A 17,569-nucleotide genomic window follows, 5' to 3' on the forward strand; every position below is an offset into this window, starting at 1 on the left:
GTCTGACTGGGAATTCAAAGAATATATTGGGGTTACGTGCACCCACAATTTTTACTACTGGTATACAGTGCCATTGTCTGACTGGGAATTCAAAGAATATATTGGGGTTATAAATACCCTCATTTCTTGCTACTGCCATATAGTGCCAGTTTCTGACTGGTAATTCAAAGAATATATTGGGGTTACGTGCACCCACAATTTTTACTACTGGTATACAGTGCCATTGTCTGACTGGGAATTCAAAGAATATATTGGGAATACAAATACCCTCATTTCTTGCTACTGCCATATAGTGCCAGTGTCTGACTGGGAATTCAAAGAATATATTGGGGTTACGTGCACCCACAATTTTTACTACTGGTATACAGTGCCAATTTCTAACTAGGAATTCAAAATGCGCAAGGCTCCCGGAAAGGGACGTGGACGAGGCCGTGGGCGAGGTCGGGGGAATGGTTCTGGGGAGCAAGGTAGCAGTGAAGCCACAGGGCGTCCCGTGCCTACTCCTGTGGGGCAGCAAGCATTGCGCCACTCCACAGTGCCAGGGTTGCTTGCCACATTAACTAAACTGCAGGGTACAAACCTTAGTAGGCCCGAGAACCAGGAACAGGTCTTGCAATGGCTGTCAGAGAACGCTTACAGCACATTGTCCAGCAGCCAGTCAGACTCTGCCTCCTCTCCTCCTATTACCCAACAGTCTTGTCTTCCTTCCTCCCAAAATTCCGAAGCTTTACAGAACAATAACCCAAACTGTCCCTGCTCCCCAGAGCTGTTCTCCGCTCCTTTCATTGTCCCTCAACCTGCCTCTCCACGTCACGATTCCACGAACCTAACAGAGGAGCATCTGTGTCCAGATGCTCAAACACTAGAGTCTCCTCCATCTCCGTTCGATTTGGTGGTGGATGACCAGCAACCCACCCTCATCGACGATGATGTGACGCAGTTGCCGTCAGGGCATCCAGTTGACTGGCGCATTGTGCGGGAGGAGGAGATGAGACAGGAGTTGGAAGAGGAAGTGGTGGATGATGAGGACACTGACCCGACCTGGACAGGGGGGATGTCAAGCGGGGAAAGTAGTGTGGATGTTGAGGCAGGTGCAGCACCAAAAAGGGTAGCTAGAGGCAGAGGCAGAGGTCAGCAGCTTAGGCGAAGCCAGGCCACACCCGGAATCTCCCAAGATGTTCCAGTTCGTACCCAGCCCCGAAAAACTCCCACCTCGAGGGCACGTTTCTCGAAGGTGTGGAGTTTTTTCAAGGAATGCGCCGAGGACAGATATAGTGTTGTCTGCACAATTTGCCTCTCGAAATTGATTAGGGGCTCTGAGAAGAGCAACCTGTCCACCACTTCAATGCGCCGTCATTTGGAATCCAAGCACTGGAATCAGTGGCAGGCAGCAACGGCAGGACAAAGGCCGCCTGCCGTTCACGCCACTGCCACTGCCTCTGCCTCTGCCTCTGCCACTGCCACTGCTGACTGTGCTGGCGATGCACTCCAGAGGACGAGCCAGGACACCACTTCATCTGCCTCCGCCACTTTGTTGACTTCTACCTCATCCTCCCCTGGTCCTGTCTTATCTCCTTCTCCTGCACCATCAAAGGCACCATCAGGCGTTTCTTTACAACAACCCACCATCTCTCAGACATTGGAGCGGCGGCAGAAATACACTGCTAACCACCCACACGCGCAAGCCTTGAACGCCAACATCGCTAAACTGCTGGCCCAGGAGATGTTGGCGTTCCGGCTTGTTGAAACTCCCGCCTTCCTGGACCTGATGGCAACTGCGGCACCTCGCTATGCCGTCCCTAGCCGTCACTACTTCTCCCGGTGTGCCGTCCCCGCCTTGCACCAGCACGTGTCACTCAACATCAGGCGGGCCCTTAGTTCCGCGCTTTGCACAAAGGTCCACTTGACCACCGACGCGTGGACAAGTGCATGCGGACAGGGACGCTACATTTCACTGACGGCACACTGGGTGAATGTAGTTGAGGCTGGGACTGCTTCCCAAACTGGCCCGGTGTACCTCGTCTCCCCGCCTAACATTCCTGGCAGGGACACGAGAAGAACACCCCCCTCCTCCTCCTCCTCTACCGCCTCCTCCTCCGCCACCGCCTCCTCCTCCGCCACCGCCTCCTCCTCCGCTGTTAGATTGACCCCAGCTACGAGTTGGAAACGTTGCAGCACTGGCGTTGGTAGACGTCAGCAGGCTGTGCTGAAGCTGATCAGCTTGGGGGACAGACAGCACACTGCCTCCGAGGTGAGGGATGCCCTCCTCGATGAGACGGCAATATGGTTTGAGCCGCTGCACCTGGGCCCAGGCATGGTCGTTTGTGATAACGGCCGGAACCTGGTAGCAGCTCTGGAGCTTGCCGGACTCCAACATGTTCCATGCCTGGCCCACGTCTTCAACCTAGTGGTGCAACGTTTCCTAAAGAGCTACCCCAATGTTCCAGAGCTACTGGTGAAAGTGCGGCGCATGTGCGCCCACTTTCGCAAGTCGACAGTAGCCGCTGCTAGCTTAAAATCTCTCCAGCAACGCCTGCATGTGCCACAACACCGGCTTTTGTGCGACGTCCCCACACGCTGGAACTCAACGTTTCAGATGTTGAATAGAGTGGTTGAGCAGCAGAGACCTTTGATGGAATACCAGCTACAAAACCCTAGGGTGCCACAAAGTCAGCTGCCTCAGTTTCACATCCATGAGTGGCCATGGATGAGAGACCTTTGTGACATCCTACGGGTCTTTGAGGAGTCCACAAGGAGGGTGAGCTCTGAGGATGCGATGGTGAGCCTTACAATCCCGCTCTTGTGTGTTCTGAGAGAATCCCTGATTGACATCAGGGATAACTCAGATCACACAGAGGAGTTAGGGATAGCATCCGATCCGTCACAGCTGGAGAGTAGGTCCACACATCTGTCCGCTTCACTGCGTTTAATGGAGGAGGAGGAGGAGGAGGAGGAGGAGGAAGAAGAGTTGTCCGATGATGTGATGGTGATACAGGAGGCTTCCGGGCAACTTCGAATCGTCCCATTGTTGCAGCGCGGATGGGTAGACATGGAGGATGAGGAGGAAATGGAGATTGAACTTTCCGGTGGGGCCAGAGGAGTCATGCCAACTAACACTGTGGCAGACATGGCTGAGTTCATGTTGGGGTGCTTTACAACCGACAAGCGTATTGTCAAAATCATGGAGGACAACCAGTACTGGATCTTTGCTATCCTTGACCCCCGGTATAAAAACAACATCTCGTCTTTTATTCCGGTAGAGGGGAGGGCCAATCGCATCAATGCTTGCCACAGGCAATTGGTGCAGAATATGATGGAGATGTTTCCAGCATGTGACAGTGGCGGCAGGGAGGGCAGTTCCTCCAGTAGGCAACCAAGTTCTCACCGGTCCACACAAACGAGGGGCACACTGTCTAAGGTCTGGGACACCTTGATGGCACCCCCTCGCCAAAGTGCCGCCACGGAGGGTCCTAGTGTCACCAGGCGTGAGAAGTATAGGCGCATGTTGCGGGAATACCTTTCCGACCACAGCCCTGTCCTCTCCGACCCCTCTGCGCCCTACACGTATTGGGTGTCGAAGTTGGACCTGTGGCTTGAACTTGCCCTATATGCCTTGGAGGTGCTGTCCTGTCCTGCCGCCAGCGTCCTATCTGAGAGGGTGTTCAGTGCAGCCGGTGGCATCATCACTGACAAGCGCACCCGTCTGTCAGCTGAGAGTGCCGACCGGCTCACTTTGATAAAAATGAACCACCACTGGGTAGAGCCGTCATTTTTGTGCCCACCTGTGTAAAGCACCCCAACATGAAACTCCATGTCTGTACTCAACCTCTCCAATTCCTCCGCATCCTCATACTCATCCACCATAAGCGTTGCACAATTCTGCTAATACTAGGCTCCCTCCAACATGATTTCCCCCAACTCTGCTGGTTAGAGGCTCCCTCCACCCTGATTTCCACCAACTCTGCTGGTTAGAGGCTCCCTCCACCCTGCTTTCCCACAACTCTGCTGGTTAGAGGCTCCTTCCACCATGAATTTGCCCAAACTGGGCTGTTTAGAGGCTCCCTCCACCATGAATTGGTCCAAACTGGGCTGGTTAGAGGCTCCCTCCACCATTAATTGGTCCAAACTGGGCTGGTTAGAGGCTCCCTCCACAATTAATTGGTCCAAACTGGGCTAATTAGAGGCTCCCTCCACCATGAATTGGTCCAAACTGGGTTTTTTAGAGGCTCCCTCCACCATGAATTGGTCCAAACTGGGCTGGTTAGAGGCTCCCTCCACCATTAATTGGTCCAAACTGGGCTGGTTAGAGGCTCCCTCCACAATTAATTGGTCCAAACTGGGCTAATTAGAGGCTCCCTCCACCATGAATTGGTCCAAACTGGGTTTTTTAGAGGCTCCCTCCACCATGAATTTGCCCAAACTGGGCTGTTTAGAGGCTCCCTCCACCATGAATTGGTCCAAACTGGGCTGGTTAGAGGCTCCCTCCACCATGAATTTCCCAAAACTTGGCTGTTTAGAGGCTCCCTCCACCATTAATTGGTCCAAACTGGGCTGGTTAGAGGCTCCCTCCACCATGAATTGGTCCAAACTGGGCTGGTTAGAGGCTCCCTCCACCATTAATTGGTCCAAACTGGGCTGGTTAGAGGCTCCCTCCACCATGAATTTGCCCAAACTGGGCTGTTTAGAGGCTCCCTCCACCATGAATTGGTCCAAACTGGGCTGGTTAGAGGCTCCCTCCACCATGAATTTCCCAAAACTTGGCTGTTTAGAGGCTCCCTCCACCATTAATTGGTCCAAACTGGGCTGGTTAGAGGCTCCCTCCACCATGAATTGGTCCAAACTGGGCTGGTTAGAGGCTCCCTCCACCATTAATTGGTCCAAACTGGGCTGGTTAGAGGCTCCCTCCACCATGAATTTGCCCAAACTGGGCTGGTTAGAGGCTCCCTCCACCATGAATTGGTCCAAACTGGGCTGGTTAGAGGCTCCCTCCACCATGAATTTGCCCAAACTGGGCTGTTTAGAGGCTCCCTCCACCATTAATTGGTCCAAACTGGGCTGGTTAGAGGCTCCCTCCACCATGAATTTGCCCAAACTGGGCTGTTTAGAGGCTCCCTCCACCATGAATTGGTCCAAACTGGGTTTTTTAGAGGCTCCCTCCACCATGAATTGGTCCAAACTGGGCTGGTTAGAGGCTCCCTCCACCATGAATTTCCCAAAACTTGGCTGTTTAGAGGCTCCCTCCACCATGAATTGGTCCAAACTGGGCTGGTTAGAGGCTCCCTCCACCATTAATTGGTCCAAACTGGGCTGGTTAGAGGCTCCCTCCACCATGAATTTGCCCAAACTGGGCTGGTTAGAGGCTCCCTCCACCATGAATTTGCCCAAACTGGGCTGTTTAGAGGCTCCCTCCACCATTAATTGGTCCAAACTGGGCTGGTTAGAGGCTCCCTCCACCATGAATTTGCCCAAACTGGGCTGTTTAGAGGCTCCCTCCACCATGAATTTGCCCAAACTGGGCTGTTTAGAGGCTCCCTCCACCATTAATTGGTCCAAACTGGGCTGGTTAGAGGCTCCCTCCACCATGAATTTGCCCAAACTGGGCTGTTTAGAGGCTCCCTCCACCATGAATTGGTCCAAACTGGGTTTTTTAGAGGCTCCCTCCACCATGAATTGGTCCAAACTGGGCTGGTTAGAGGCTCCCTCCACCATGAATTTCCCAAATCTTGGCTGTTTAGAGGCTCCCTCCACCATGAATTGGTCCAAACTGGGCTGGTTAGAGGCTCCCTCCACCATTAATTGGTCCAAACTGGGCTGGTTAGAGGCTCCCTCCACCATGAATTTGCCCAAACTGGGCTGTTTAGAGGCTCCCTCCACCATGAATTTGCCCAAACTGGGCTGTTTAGAGGCTCCCTCCACCATGAATTGGTCCAAACTGGGTTTTTTAGAGGCTCCCTCCACCATGAATTGGTCCAAACTGGGCTGGTTAGAGGCTCCCTCCACCATGAATTTCCCAAAACTTGGCTGTTTAGAGGCTCCCTCCACCATGAATTGGTCCAAACTGGGCTGGTTAGAGGCTCCCTCCACCATTAATTGGTCCAAACTGGGCTGGTTAGAGGCTCCCTCCACCATGAATTTGCCCAAACTGGGCTGGTTAGAGGCTCCCTCCACCATGAATTTGCCCAAACTGGGCTGTTTAGAGGCTCCCTCCACCATTAATTGGTCCAAACTGGGCTGGTTAGAGGCTCCCTCCACCATGAATTTGCCCAAACTGGGCTGTTTAGAGGCTCCCTCCACCATGAATTTGCCCAAACTGGGCTGTTTAGAGGCTCCCTCCACCATTAATTGGTCCAAACTGGGCTGGTTAGAGGCTCCCTCCACCATGAATTTGCCCAAACTGGGCTGTTTAGAGGCTCCCTCCACCATGAATTGGTCCAAACTGGGTTTTTTAGAGGCTCCCTCCACCATGAATTGGTCCAAACTGGGCTGGTTAGAGGCTCCCTCCACCATGAATTTCCCAAAACTTGGCTGTTTAGAGGCTCCCTCCACCATGAATTGGTCCAAACTGGGCTGGTTAGAGGCTCCCTCCACCATTAATTGGTCCAAACTGGGCTGGTTAGAGGCTCCCTCCACCATGAATTTGCCCAAACTGGGCTGTTTAGAGGCTCCCTCCACCATGAATTTGCCCAAACTGGGCTGGTTAGAGGCTCCCTCCACCATGAATTGGTCCAAACGGGTTTTTAGAGGCTCCCTTCACCATGAATTGGTCCAAACTTGGCTGTTTAGAGGCTCCCTCCACCATGAATTGGTCCAAACTGGGGTGGTTAGAGGCTCCCTCCACCATTAATTGGTCCAAACTGGGCTGGTTAGAGGCTCCCTCCACCATGAATTTGCCCAAACTGGGCTGTTTAGAGGCTCCCTCCACCATGAATTTGCCCAAACTGGGCTGGTTAGAGGCTCCCTCCACCATGAATTGGTCCAAACGGGTTTTTAGAGGCTCCCTTCACCATGAATTGGTCCAAACTTGGCTGTTTAGAGGCTCCCTCCACCATGAATTGGTCCAAACTGGGGTGGTTAGAGGCTCCCTCCACCATTAATTGGTCCAAACTGGGCTGGTTAGAGGCTCCCTCCACCATGAATTTGCCCAAACTGGGCTGGTTAGAGGCTCCCTCCACCATGAATTGGTCCAAACTGGGGTGGTTAGAGGCTCCCTCCACCATTAATTGGTCCAAACTGGGCTGGTTAGAGGCTCCCTCCACCATTAATTGGTCCAAACTGGGCTGGTTAGAGGCTCCCTCCACCATGAATTTGCCCAAACTGGGCTGGTTAGAGGCTCCCTCCACCATGAATTTGCCCAAACTGGGCTGGTTAGAGGCTCCCTCCACCATGAATTGGTCCAAACTGGGGTTTTTAGAGGCTCCCTCCACCATGAATTTGCCCAAACTGGGGTGTTTAGAGGCTCCCTCCACCATGAATTTGCCCAAACTCTGCTGGTTAGAGGCTCAATCCACCCTGATTTTCAAAACAAATGTTGGTGCCAACCTCAACTTACTACAAGGGCCAAATTCACTGCTGGTGACAAGCTCTCCTCACTGCAAGTGCCAAATACACATGTTTCAAGGTGTTTTCCTACTGTCAGAGAGGTGGTATTGAGTGTGTAAAGTGTGTAGTTGTTAGGCTGTGATGTTGGGGTAATAGAGGGTCTTTGGTGTGTTAGATGCCCCCAGACATGCTTCCCCTGCTGTCCCAGTGTCATTCCAGAGGTGTTGGCATCATTTCCTGGGGTGTCATAGTGGACTTGGTGACCCTCCAGACACGGATTTGGGTTTCCCCCTTAACGAGTATCTGTTCCCCATAGACTATAATGGGGTTCGAAACCCGTTCGAACACACGAACATTGAGCGGCTGTTCGAATCGAATTTCGAACCTCGAACATTTTAGTGTTCGCTCATCTCTAATTTCTTTCCATCTCTTTGGACCTGAAGCGTTCGACGTTATGTAAAATAAAACCTGTTTCTTCTCACTAAGCCTCCTTCTTCCATTGCGTTCCATCTACTTCTTTTGCCCGCTCTGATTCCTATCTGTAGGCACTTTCAGAAGCGTACAGGGATCGGCATGAATGTTGTGAATGGTCTGCAGCAAATGACCATGCAAAGTGTGATTGGAAACCTTTCTATAAATAGTCAATTTTCAGCAATTTGCACTACAGTAACTTTATACTATTCTTCTAGACCCAGTCCTATGTAATGAGCCACTTAGGGTTGGTTCTCATCTGCGTTTGTATTCCGTGTGGGGGAGTCCGCATGGGGACACTCTCAAACGGAATACCAAACGCAATTGCAAGCGGTGTGCAGAAAAAGCACACGGACCCCATAGACTATAATGGGGTCTGTGTGCTTGCGGACAGGAAAGTACTTCACAATCTACTTTCCCGGCCACATGATTCGTGCGGGCAGTGTGCGGCAAGCACACGGTCCCCAATATAGTCTATGGTGTCCGAGTGCTTTCACTGCACACCACTTGCAATTGTGTTTGGTATTCCATTCGGGGGTCCCCATGTGGACGGAATACCAACGCAGATGTGAACAAAGGGTAACACTGTCTTTGGTTGACCGACTGTACTTACTTGGACCACTTTTGGCAGTACCGGGAACGCCAACCTAAAATTGATGCTTTTGTCTACGATTTGATCCTTGACAAAGTCAGATCCTTACATTTGCCCTTTTTCCACTTTCTAAACATCAACTTCAAGAACTGACTTTTCACTTGCTGTCTAATATATCCCAACCCTTGACAGCTGCCATTGTCACGAGATAATCAATGTTATTCACGCAACTTGTCAGTGGGTTTTAATCGTTATGACTGATCGGTGTATGAAAAAAACTCAAGGGTAATGTATGTATGTAAACCTAGATGAAATGTGTAGCAAGTACTTTAGGTGCGCATAGTGGATTTATCCTGCACGGCTTCTCTGTGTTTCTTTCTGTTGCCAATGTTTCAGAACCTTCTACTGCCCGCAAGAAAATCTGGCTATCTGCTCTTCAATAACCCAAGAGCTTGATCACTCTAGAGAAGTCAGAAATGAGAAACAAACACTAAGAAAAAAAGCTGCAAGGCATAAGGAATCTTGGGTTTTTTGCCTTTTGAATCATGTCTCCCTTGTCTGAACAGCCAATCATACTGACAGACAAACAGGAGCTAGGGGCAGCAAAGTATCAGCTCGGTTATAAGAAAAGATTCTGTATCAGAGGCTATTGTGATCAAAGCCATACTGATGTTGGCGTGAGAACCATGAACAGAAAATCGTTACAGAAGATGCAAACCAGTTCACTTAGAAACTAGAGCCACACACACACGCACAAGGTACGGAACAGAAACAGCCAGGACCGAAGCACTGCATGAGAATGCTGGAGCCGAAACAAAAAAAAGGATGTGAAATAAAATAAATATGAAATATCACAAAAAAAAAACAATATATACAGTTATTTATATGCAGATCAGGGGTGCAACCAGACCAACAGCAGATGATAATAGTTGTAATCCGTTCTCCTTAGGTACTAGAAGCTATCAAATGAACTCCCCCCCAAAAATGAGCTCTCTTAGGCCACATGGTAACTGCAAAGCTAGCCATACACTTTAGGTAACCGTTGGCAGAATGCCGATTCAGCTAACAGCTAATATGTATCCATATCAATCTTATCTTTCGTTCACCAAGTTTGCCTGTGTTGTGAATATAGAAAGGAGAGTGAAGGTAAGTCAGAGGCCGCCTCAGGGTCCGAACCAAAAACCGGGTAGCCGCAACTGAAAGCCAGTGCACTGCATCGGCATCCAGCCGCGCACTCTGCTCCGGATTAGGTCCAATGAATGGGCCTAGTCCGGAGGAGGAAGTGTCTTCAGGCCAAATCGCGAGGTGACTCAGCCTGAAGAATTAGCACCTTGCCGTTTCTTCCGACTCCCGGAAAAAAGACCTGAGCGGCTTCCATTGATTTCAATGGGAGCCATCTTTTTGCTCAGGGTTTTGAGGCGGATACGGCCTCAAAACCCTATCAAAAAACTCCATGTGAACTTACTAGAGATGAGCGAACACTGTTCGGATCAGCCAATCCGAATAGCACGCTCCGATAGAAATGAATGGAAGCACCTTCATTCATTTCTATGGGAGCGTGCTGTTGGGAACGGCTGTTCCGAACAGTGTTCGCTCATCTCTAGAACTTACCCTAACCCTCTGAGAATCACCTTTGCCAGTGCCTTATCTTCCTTGAAAACATAAGGAACATGCATGTTGAAACTGGAGTCAAGAGGTCACTGATATTGACAGGTTTGGCCAACATTAGGTTTGAGCTGATCTTGAGATTTCAGGATCGTTTTTAAAATCCGATTTTCGATCATTTACCAGCCGATCCCGATCGTGAAATTTACTTGATCGCTGATCGGAATCCGATCTTTTCCAATCCTGATTGCTCAACCCTAGCCAACATTGTTCTAATGTATACAGCCAGCTTTAGAGCACTATGCACATGGGTTACACATCTTAATAAGTCACTTGTTAAAGAGAGCTTTCACCACCTCCACTGGCTTGAGTTCTTTGCATCCTTTATTAGGTTCTAATCCCCTAATTCCAGTAATTTTTTTCTACCTCTCACCCTATTCCTCAGCTATCAGTACAGGTAGTTCTGGTACTTAGTATTCTAATTAGTCTCTCTACTGTCAAGTAGGTGGTCTTGGTTCTTAGATGTCAAGATTCTGAGCTCTGACATGATCTGCCTCTGATTTCACAAGATCAGAGAGATCTGACTAATGCCCCTTTGTCTGCTCCTGCAAGTGACATCCACATGACAGCAGGGAGACTAATTACCATATAAGGCCCTGAAACTAACTGCACTGATTGCTCAGGAATGGTGGGAGCTAGAGAAAAAATTCCAATTAGTTCAGAGTCTGTCAAAGGATGTAAAGAATTTGAGTTAGTGGAGGTGAAAGATCCTGTTTAAAGGAATCCTATCATTAAAACTCTTTTTTTTTTGTCCATAACATGTTGGAATAGCCTTAAGAAAGGCTGCTATTCTCCTACCTTTAGATGTCTTTTCCACGCCACCATTGGGTAGAAATCCCAGTTTTCGTTGGTATGCAAATGAGTTCTCTTGCAGCATTGGGGGCATCCCCAATGCTGTGAGAGAACTCTCCAGCACTGCCTCCATCTTCTTCAGGAACTTCCTCTTCCTGTGTCTTCTTCCGGTGCAGGCTTTGAAAATTGTAGGCCTTTTGCCACAGGCAAACCCAACTGCGCATGCCCGCCGGCCACAAGAAAATGGCCGCTTACACAGTAATGTAACCAACCATTTTCTTGTGGCTGGTGGGCATTTGCAGTCGGCTGCCCGAGGCCTAGAAGTTTGAAGTCACCGCTGGAAGAAGACTCGAAGAAGACCTGTTGCTGAAGAAGATGGAGGCGGCGCTGGAGAGTTCTCTCACAGCATTGGGGATGCTACGGAATGGCGGCGCGTGCCGCTGTTCGGTATATAATCCAGTTTTCGTCGGTATGCAAATGAGTTCTCTCGCAGCACTGTGGGCGTCCCCAATGTTGCGAGAGAACTCTCCAGCGCTGCCTCCGGAGGTGGCTTCAAACTTCTAAGCCTCGGGCAGCCGACTGCGAATGCCCATCGGCCACAAGAAAATGGCAGCTTACAATACTGTGTAAGCGGCCATTTTCTTGCGGCTGGCGGGCATGTGCAGTCGGTTTTGCCCTCGGCCCAAGGCCTACAATTTTCAAAGCCTGCACCGGAAGAAGACACAGGAAGAGGACGTTCCTGAAGAAGATGGAAGTGGCACTGGAGAGTTCTCTTGCAGCACTGGGGATGCCCCCAGTGCTGTTAGAGCACTGAGGACCGCCTCCAGTGCTGCGAGAGAACTCATTTGCATACCAACTAAAACCGGGATTTCTACCCAATGGTGGCGTGGAAAAGACATCTAAAGGTAGGAGAATAGCAGCCTTTCTTAAGGCTATTCCAACATGTTAGGGACAAAAAATTGAGTTTTAATGATAGGATTCCTTTAATGTCCATAAGGAAGTAATACATGGATCCCCATATACAGAAAATCACATGGGGGAAAGGGGGATCCAAATTGTCCAAGAAAAAATTTGAGTATTGTCTCATTCAAAAAATTCAAAAATATTTTCTTGTTGTTGAAAATTTTTAGAGGTATGGATATATTAACAGATGATGTAAAAAGAGGTCCAGAGGGAGTTCAAATGACTCTAGCCAATAATATAGGACTACACACAAATGTCCCCGGGTAAAAACCAATTCAGCATTTGACCTCACGGCACAGAGCTCACTTTTTTTGAAACTTTCCATTGAGTTTACTGGTTGCGCCTCTCAGTGGGGCAGCCATAAAATATCCACAGCCACAACAAGGTAAAGAAAGAAGAGACGCTTCTTCTTACCCAACTCGGTAATTATTGGTATGTGAGTTCCACTGTTTTTTTCCTGACTGAATGAAATCAAAGGTAGCAGTTTGCCAGGCTTAGCTGAACGGTGCAAGTGTTAGAAAGATACAAGGCGGGAGGGGATCAAAGAGAAAAGACAGAGAGAGGGTGAGGTAAGAAGGCAGCTCCGAGAGCGGGCAGGTGAAAGGGTACACACATCGAAAGAAGAGAATAGAGCAGAGGGCACACAGTTGTGAAACCAGTAAAACAAATTGCACTGCAACTTCATATGCAATCTATGGCATTACATATGAGGTCTATGATCTGCAAGGCTAACAGATAGAAGATCCTAGAGATCCCTGGTCACTCACCAGTACCCTAATAATATTATAAATGTGAAAGTTTGTATGTTTGTGTGTTTGATGTTTGTATATTTGTGTGTTTGGATGTTTGTATATTTGTGTGTTTGGATGTTTGTTCCCCAATCACGCCAAAATGACCAAACCAATCTGGCTGAAATTTTGCACATACCTGCAATGCCACCCGTATTAGAACACAGAGTTGTTAAAATCCCCGTAAAGGACTGGGCATCCCGACCGCAAGCCCCGGAATTCGGTTTGCTGTAGGCTAAAAGACCTGAGATGACGTCATCTCAGGTCCTTCAGTCGTTGTCCGATAGGGTCGCAGGATGATGTGGGTGGAGATATAAAGGGAGAAGCCGGGTGCCGAGTGAACTCAATAACATGGCGTCTCGTGTGGGCCAGGGAGAAGCACACATGCAGTCTTGCTATTGCGGGTACGACGCATAGGTTGGGGGAAGAGTTTCGGTAAGTACGCTGCAACGGGGTGAAACTGTGCCAAAGTTCAGCCGCTTACCTTTCCACAGTTCAGCCACAACCGGTGGTGGACACAGCGGTACATAGGCACATTCAGTAATGTAGCCGAGTATGCACACCGCTGTAGCGCGTCACAGTATGGCCACCATGGCTGCACATGTACACGATGCAGGGGGCCGAGATTGGGGAAGGGGTGTGCAGAGGGGGGTCCGGGGCCCGGTGGTGCACGGGGAGGGGCATGGGGCACAGGAAGAAGGGGGCCGGGGGGGGGTGCAATGAAGAGAGGGGTCTGGGGGCGCAGGGTGGGGAACCGGCATGGGGGAATGGGGGGAAAAGGGGCAAAGGCCAGGGAGGGTGGCGGAAGGGGGGGGGGGCGAGGAGCAGAGGCGCCAAGGTAGAAAGTGGGGGGGGGGTAAGCGGAGCAGGGGCGCGCAGGGACACGGCGAGGGGGCGCACGCTGGTAATCTTACACACCAGCACTTGGCTAACTATACATGGCTCAGCACCAACACCAATCTGCAGACGAAGTCGCAGGCAGATGCTAGTTACTTATACAAACTCAATGTCTCTATTTGGAAGTATCTACAGTTTTACTGAACGTTATTCAAAGCGTAAGGCCAACACCTGGCAGCCACTCTCCTGCACCATGTGTGACCTCAGCCTTATCGAGATCAGTATAAGCCTTTGCATCTGAATAAATCAGCAGAACAAACATGCTAAAGCACCTGTACATTTAGTATCAGGACATAAAAATGCACATAAAGCACCCTGCAGTCTTGCATATACTATGGCTATACATCGATATGGGCATAGTTAGATATACTGAGAGTTCTTCGGCTAAATTAACTTTGTATCTGTATTCTGACCACTCAGTTGATATAAAAAAAGAGGTTTACCAAGCTCAGTAATGATGGGAATGTTGGCCCCGGTGGTAATGGATGGCTGCCTTGCTAGACCATGCACTGGACTGTTGTCAGGGGAAGATCGATCCATCCCTGGTGGTGTGAAGCCTTAAAAAATAAAATGAGAAGATTATGGTAGTCATATATATAGTACATAGCATATCTCTTAATAAGTGCACTAAGTAAGCAAAGAAATACATACAATGAATTCTTAAAGAATATTTATAAATCCCATGGTCTTGCACTGCAGGTATACAGTATATACTTTATTATGTTTTGTTTTTAGGTCTACTGCCTATTGCAAACAATGGGCCCAATTTTTGTCAATTCTGCCTCTTTTTAACTTCTTTCAATACAGAATATTGTAATATCTGCCAAGTATCCACCGAGTCCTTTAATTCATCAACCCCCAAGCATGTGCCAATAACATAGCCAAATAGATCTGAAAGCTTAGTGTCGCCTCTGACCCGAAAATGTGTTTGAGGCTGGAGTAGCAGCGGCGTATAGAAATGTTTAACAAACCAGAATTTCTCAGTATTTAATACACAGCGGGAGCGTTCAGACGGGCCCATGCACATTCCCTTTTATATATTGACAGAACAGAATAAAGCATTATTTCCCAGCTCTCAAAAGCAACCAGTGACCCTGATTTTCCTGCTATGTGACAAGTCTGTACCTTCAGTGAGTGATGGCACATGTATAATGCAAGGCCTTGCACAGACACATCCATCAAGAAACGCTGACTGCTGGAAAGCACAGCTGGGAGGAGAAATCACGGCCACTCCAATCTCAAGATAGTTAACAAGGCTACAGCAAAGTGATGTCATTTAAAGCTGCAAGCCCATCGTGTGAAACAGTCACAATTGCAGAGAGCAAGAGCAGAATCTACGAAATACTATGGAGCCTTGGATTTTTCATAGCTCTATTATTAATCTATACGTAATGAAAATCTGAAAATAATTATTTCCAATCATTAGGATCTAATGGCTGGCATCATTTGTGCCTCAATACAGTCTATAGCAGACTGGAGCAAACAGAGAAAGCAGCATTTGCACATCATTTACTAAATGCCTTTCATTTACAACCGTGCTTTAAATCACATTGCCCTCTGGTGGCTCCGGCAAGTATAACATCTCATGACGGTCGTAAGAGCTTGCTAGCAGTAGTTACAGAATTATTAGATTGGTATTAGACATAGCAAATGAGTTAGGAGTTAATATATTTATATACAGAGAATATACGATTTACTATCTGCACATACATGCTTGTGCAAGACATTAGCCTAGTAGGTATATACGGCATGTGTTAGTTCAAGACATTAAGTCTGTTCACAGTGATACTTTATTACAGTTTGGTAATCTAGTCCTAAACCATACGTTGAATATTTTGCTTTTTACAAGTCTAACAAAGTATCTGCTCAGTTGATGTATCCAATCGTGTTTACCGGCATGGAGATCAGTCCCTGTTTGGTCAATGAATACTTTCCTGGGGTGTCTCATGAATATTACAGAATATGGATGTTAAGGGAAATCGCTGGCTAGGAGCCAAAACAAAATGTCACACAAAAAAATTGGCATCTGGGGTTGAGCCGATCTTGAGATTTCAGGATCGTTTTTAAAATCCGATTTTCGATCATTTTCCAGCCGATCCCGATCGTGAAATTTGCTCGATCGCCGATTGGGATCTGATCTTTCCCGATCGCTCAACCCTAGTGGCATCTGTTTTACAGTCATAAGAGTCTGGAAGTTCTGCAAATACTATGATCGCTGACTATCGCAGCAAAAAAGCTCTACTGTCCTAAGATTAGAGAGCTCCAGATCCTCTGATTATTAACATACTAAGGAGACAAGTATGGGGCCTGCAAAGAAATGAAGTCCTGTCCTTCCAAGAACTTGAGCTAAGCAAGTGCAGCAAGAGAGAAGGTGTCTATTGAAGCTCTCTGACGGCAGTAGGAGAAAATCGCGTGCCAGTAGGGTTGAGCGATCAGGAAAGATCGGATTCCGATCGGCAATTGAGTAAATTTCACAATCGCGATTGGAATTCCGATCCCGTTCTTTTCCAGCGGGATCGAGGTCAGAGGTTATCTCAAGATCGGCTCAACCCTATTCATGTATATATCATTAATAGGGTTGAGCAATTGGGAAAGATCGGATCCCGATCAGCGATCGAGCAAATTTCACGATCGGGATCGGCTGGAAAATTATCAGAAATCGGATTTTAAAATCGATCCTGAAATCTCAAGTTCGTCTGAACCCTACGTACCAGTTGTCACTAAATCTAGGGGCACACCATTGACAATCTCATGTTGGACTCTATGGGACGTTATGTAAAAAAAATTGTCACCGGTAATCTTTTCTGTTAATTTTTTGCTACATTAACACAAAAATTGTTTGGATCGACAGATCTTCCAATCTACCGTGCGTGAAAGTTTACGGTCAAGCTCCACGAATTCCTATATGAGCCATGATCTGTGCAAACGGATTTACCTTCTGAAAATGAAGGGCATCCCATTCCTAAGGGGTTAAATCTGTCCAAGAAGAAGAATACGAGTCCTTCTAATTCCCAGTTGCTGCTTATAGGAAAATTATGCAGATGAAAACTTGATTAGGGTGATTTTGTGCGACTCAATTTGGACTTTTAATCTATTAAACTCCTATAAATGAGGCAGAGGAATCGCTCCCCTGGCGCCGCTGTAATAACCACCACAGAGAGTTTTTACAAGGATCACTGTTTAACTGCTGTGGATTCGATCAATTTTAGCGGTGCCTGGGCGATGCGTTTCTGGGAGTCCCATGTTAGACATATTATATCATAACACAAGACGCACCGATCGGGCAGGGAAAAAAAACTCAACAAATGACTGGTTGTGATGGACTCAGATCTCGGTCTCCATCGGCCTGACCTTGTTTATGGATTATTGAAGAGGTCCTGAGGACCTGAACAAATACAGCGCTTGTTTTTGCTTTTGGAAGCAATTAGAGGACTATAATAAGATACTGTAGTCAATTTAAGCAGTAATTAGCAAAACCTAATGACACTACCTTAATGATAATCGCCTTATGTAAGGTCCCACAGGAGTCTGCAGATATGAGGGGCTCTTTCAAGCTCCTAGTCAGTGTGTTAATATGAAATTCGGTAAACCGATTGGTGTTACAATGTGTTACAATGAGTCAGCTCCGTCAAATTTACTGGAGCTCAGCTGCTACTTTGGGTGTTTGTGCAAATGGACTTCTCATACTTTTATTACTTTATTACTGGTGATCACTACTTTGCTGACTATAGTGTTTTACTTGGGCCCGGTTTTCATTAGTTTCCCTTGATAACAAGAGTGAGGCTTTTGTCTATCTATCTATCTATCTATCTATCTATCTATCTATCTATCTATCTATCTATCTATCTATCTATCTATCTAT

The 17,569-nt window shown here is 48.0% G+C and overlaps 1 protein-coding gene across 16 annotated transcripts in view; it reads right to left on the reverse strand.

The window, feature by feature from the left end:
• Window positions 1-17,569, reverse strand: part of KCNMA1 (potassium calcium-activated channel subfamily M alpha 1) — a 340,822-nt gene that overhangs the window by 35,440 nt on the left and 287,813 nt on the right. For 10 of the 16 annotated variants that reach the window (XM_075257904.1, XM_075257914.1, XM_075257905.1 and 7 more), the window contains 2 exons: window positions 14,151-14,264; window positions 12,437-12,520 (listed from right to left, as the gene is read on the reverse strand). In XM_075257904.1, the coding sequence (XP_075114005.1) occupies window positions 12,437-12,520; window positions 14,151-14,264 (198 nt within the window). The remainder of the gene's footprint in view (window positions 1-12,436; window positions 12,521-14,150; window positions 14,265-17,569) is intronic. The other 6 variants (XM_075257918.1, XM_075257915.1, XM_075257906.1 and 3 more) reach the window with 1 other exon arrangement.

The sequence above is a fragment of the Leptodactylus fuscus genome, chromosome 10, assembly GCF_031893055.1.
Source record: "Leptodactylus fuscus isolate aLepFus1 chromosome 10, aLepFus1.hap2, whole genome shotgun sequence".
Lineage (NCBI taxonomy): Eukaryota > Metazoa > Chordata > Amphibia > Anura > Leptodactylidae > Leptodactylus > Leptodactylus fuscus.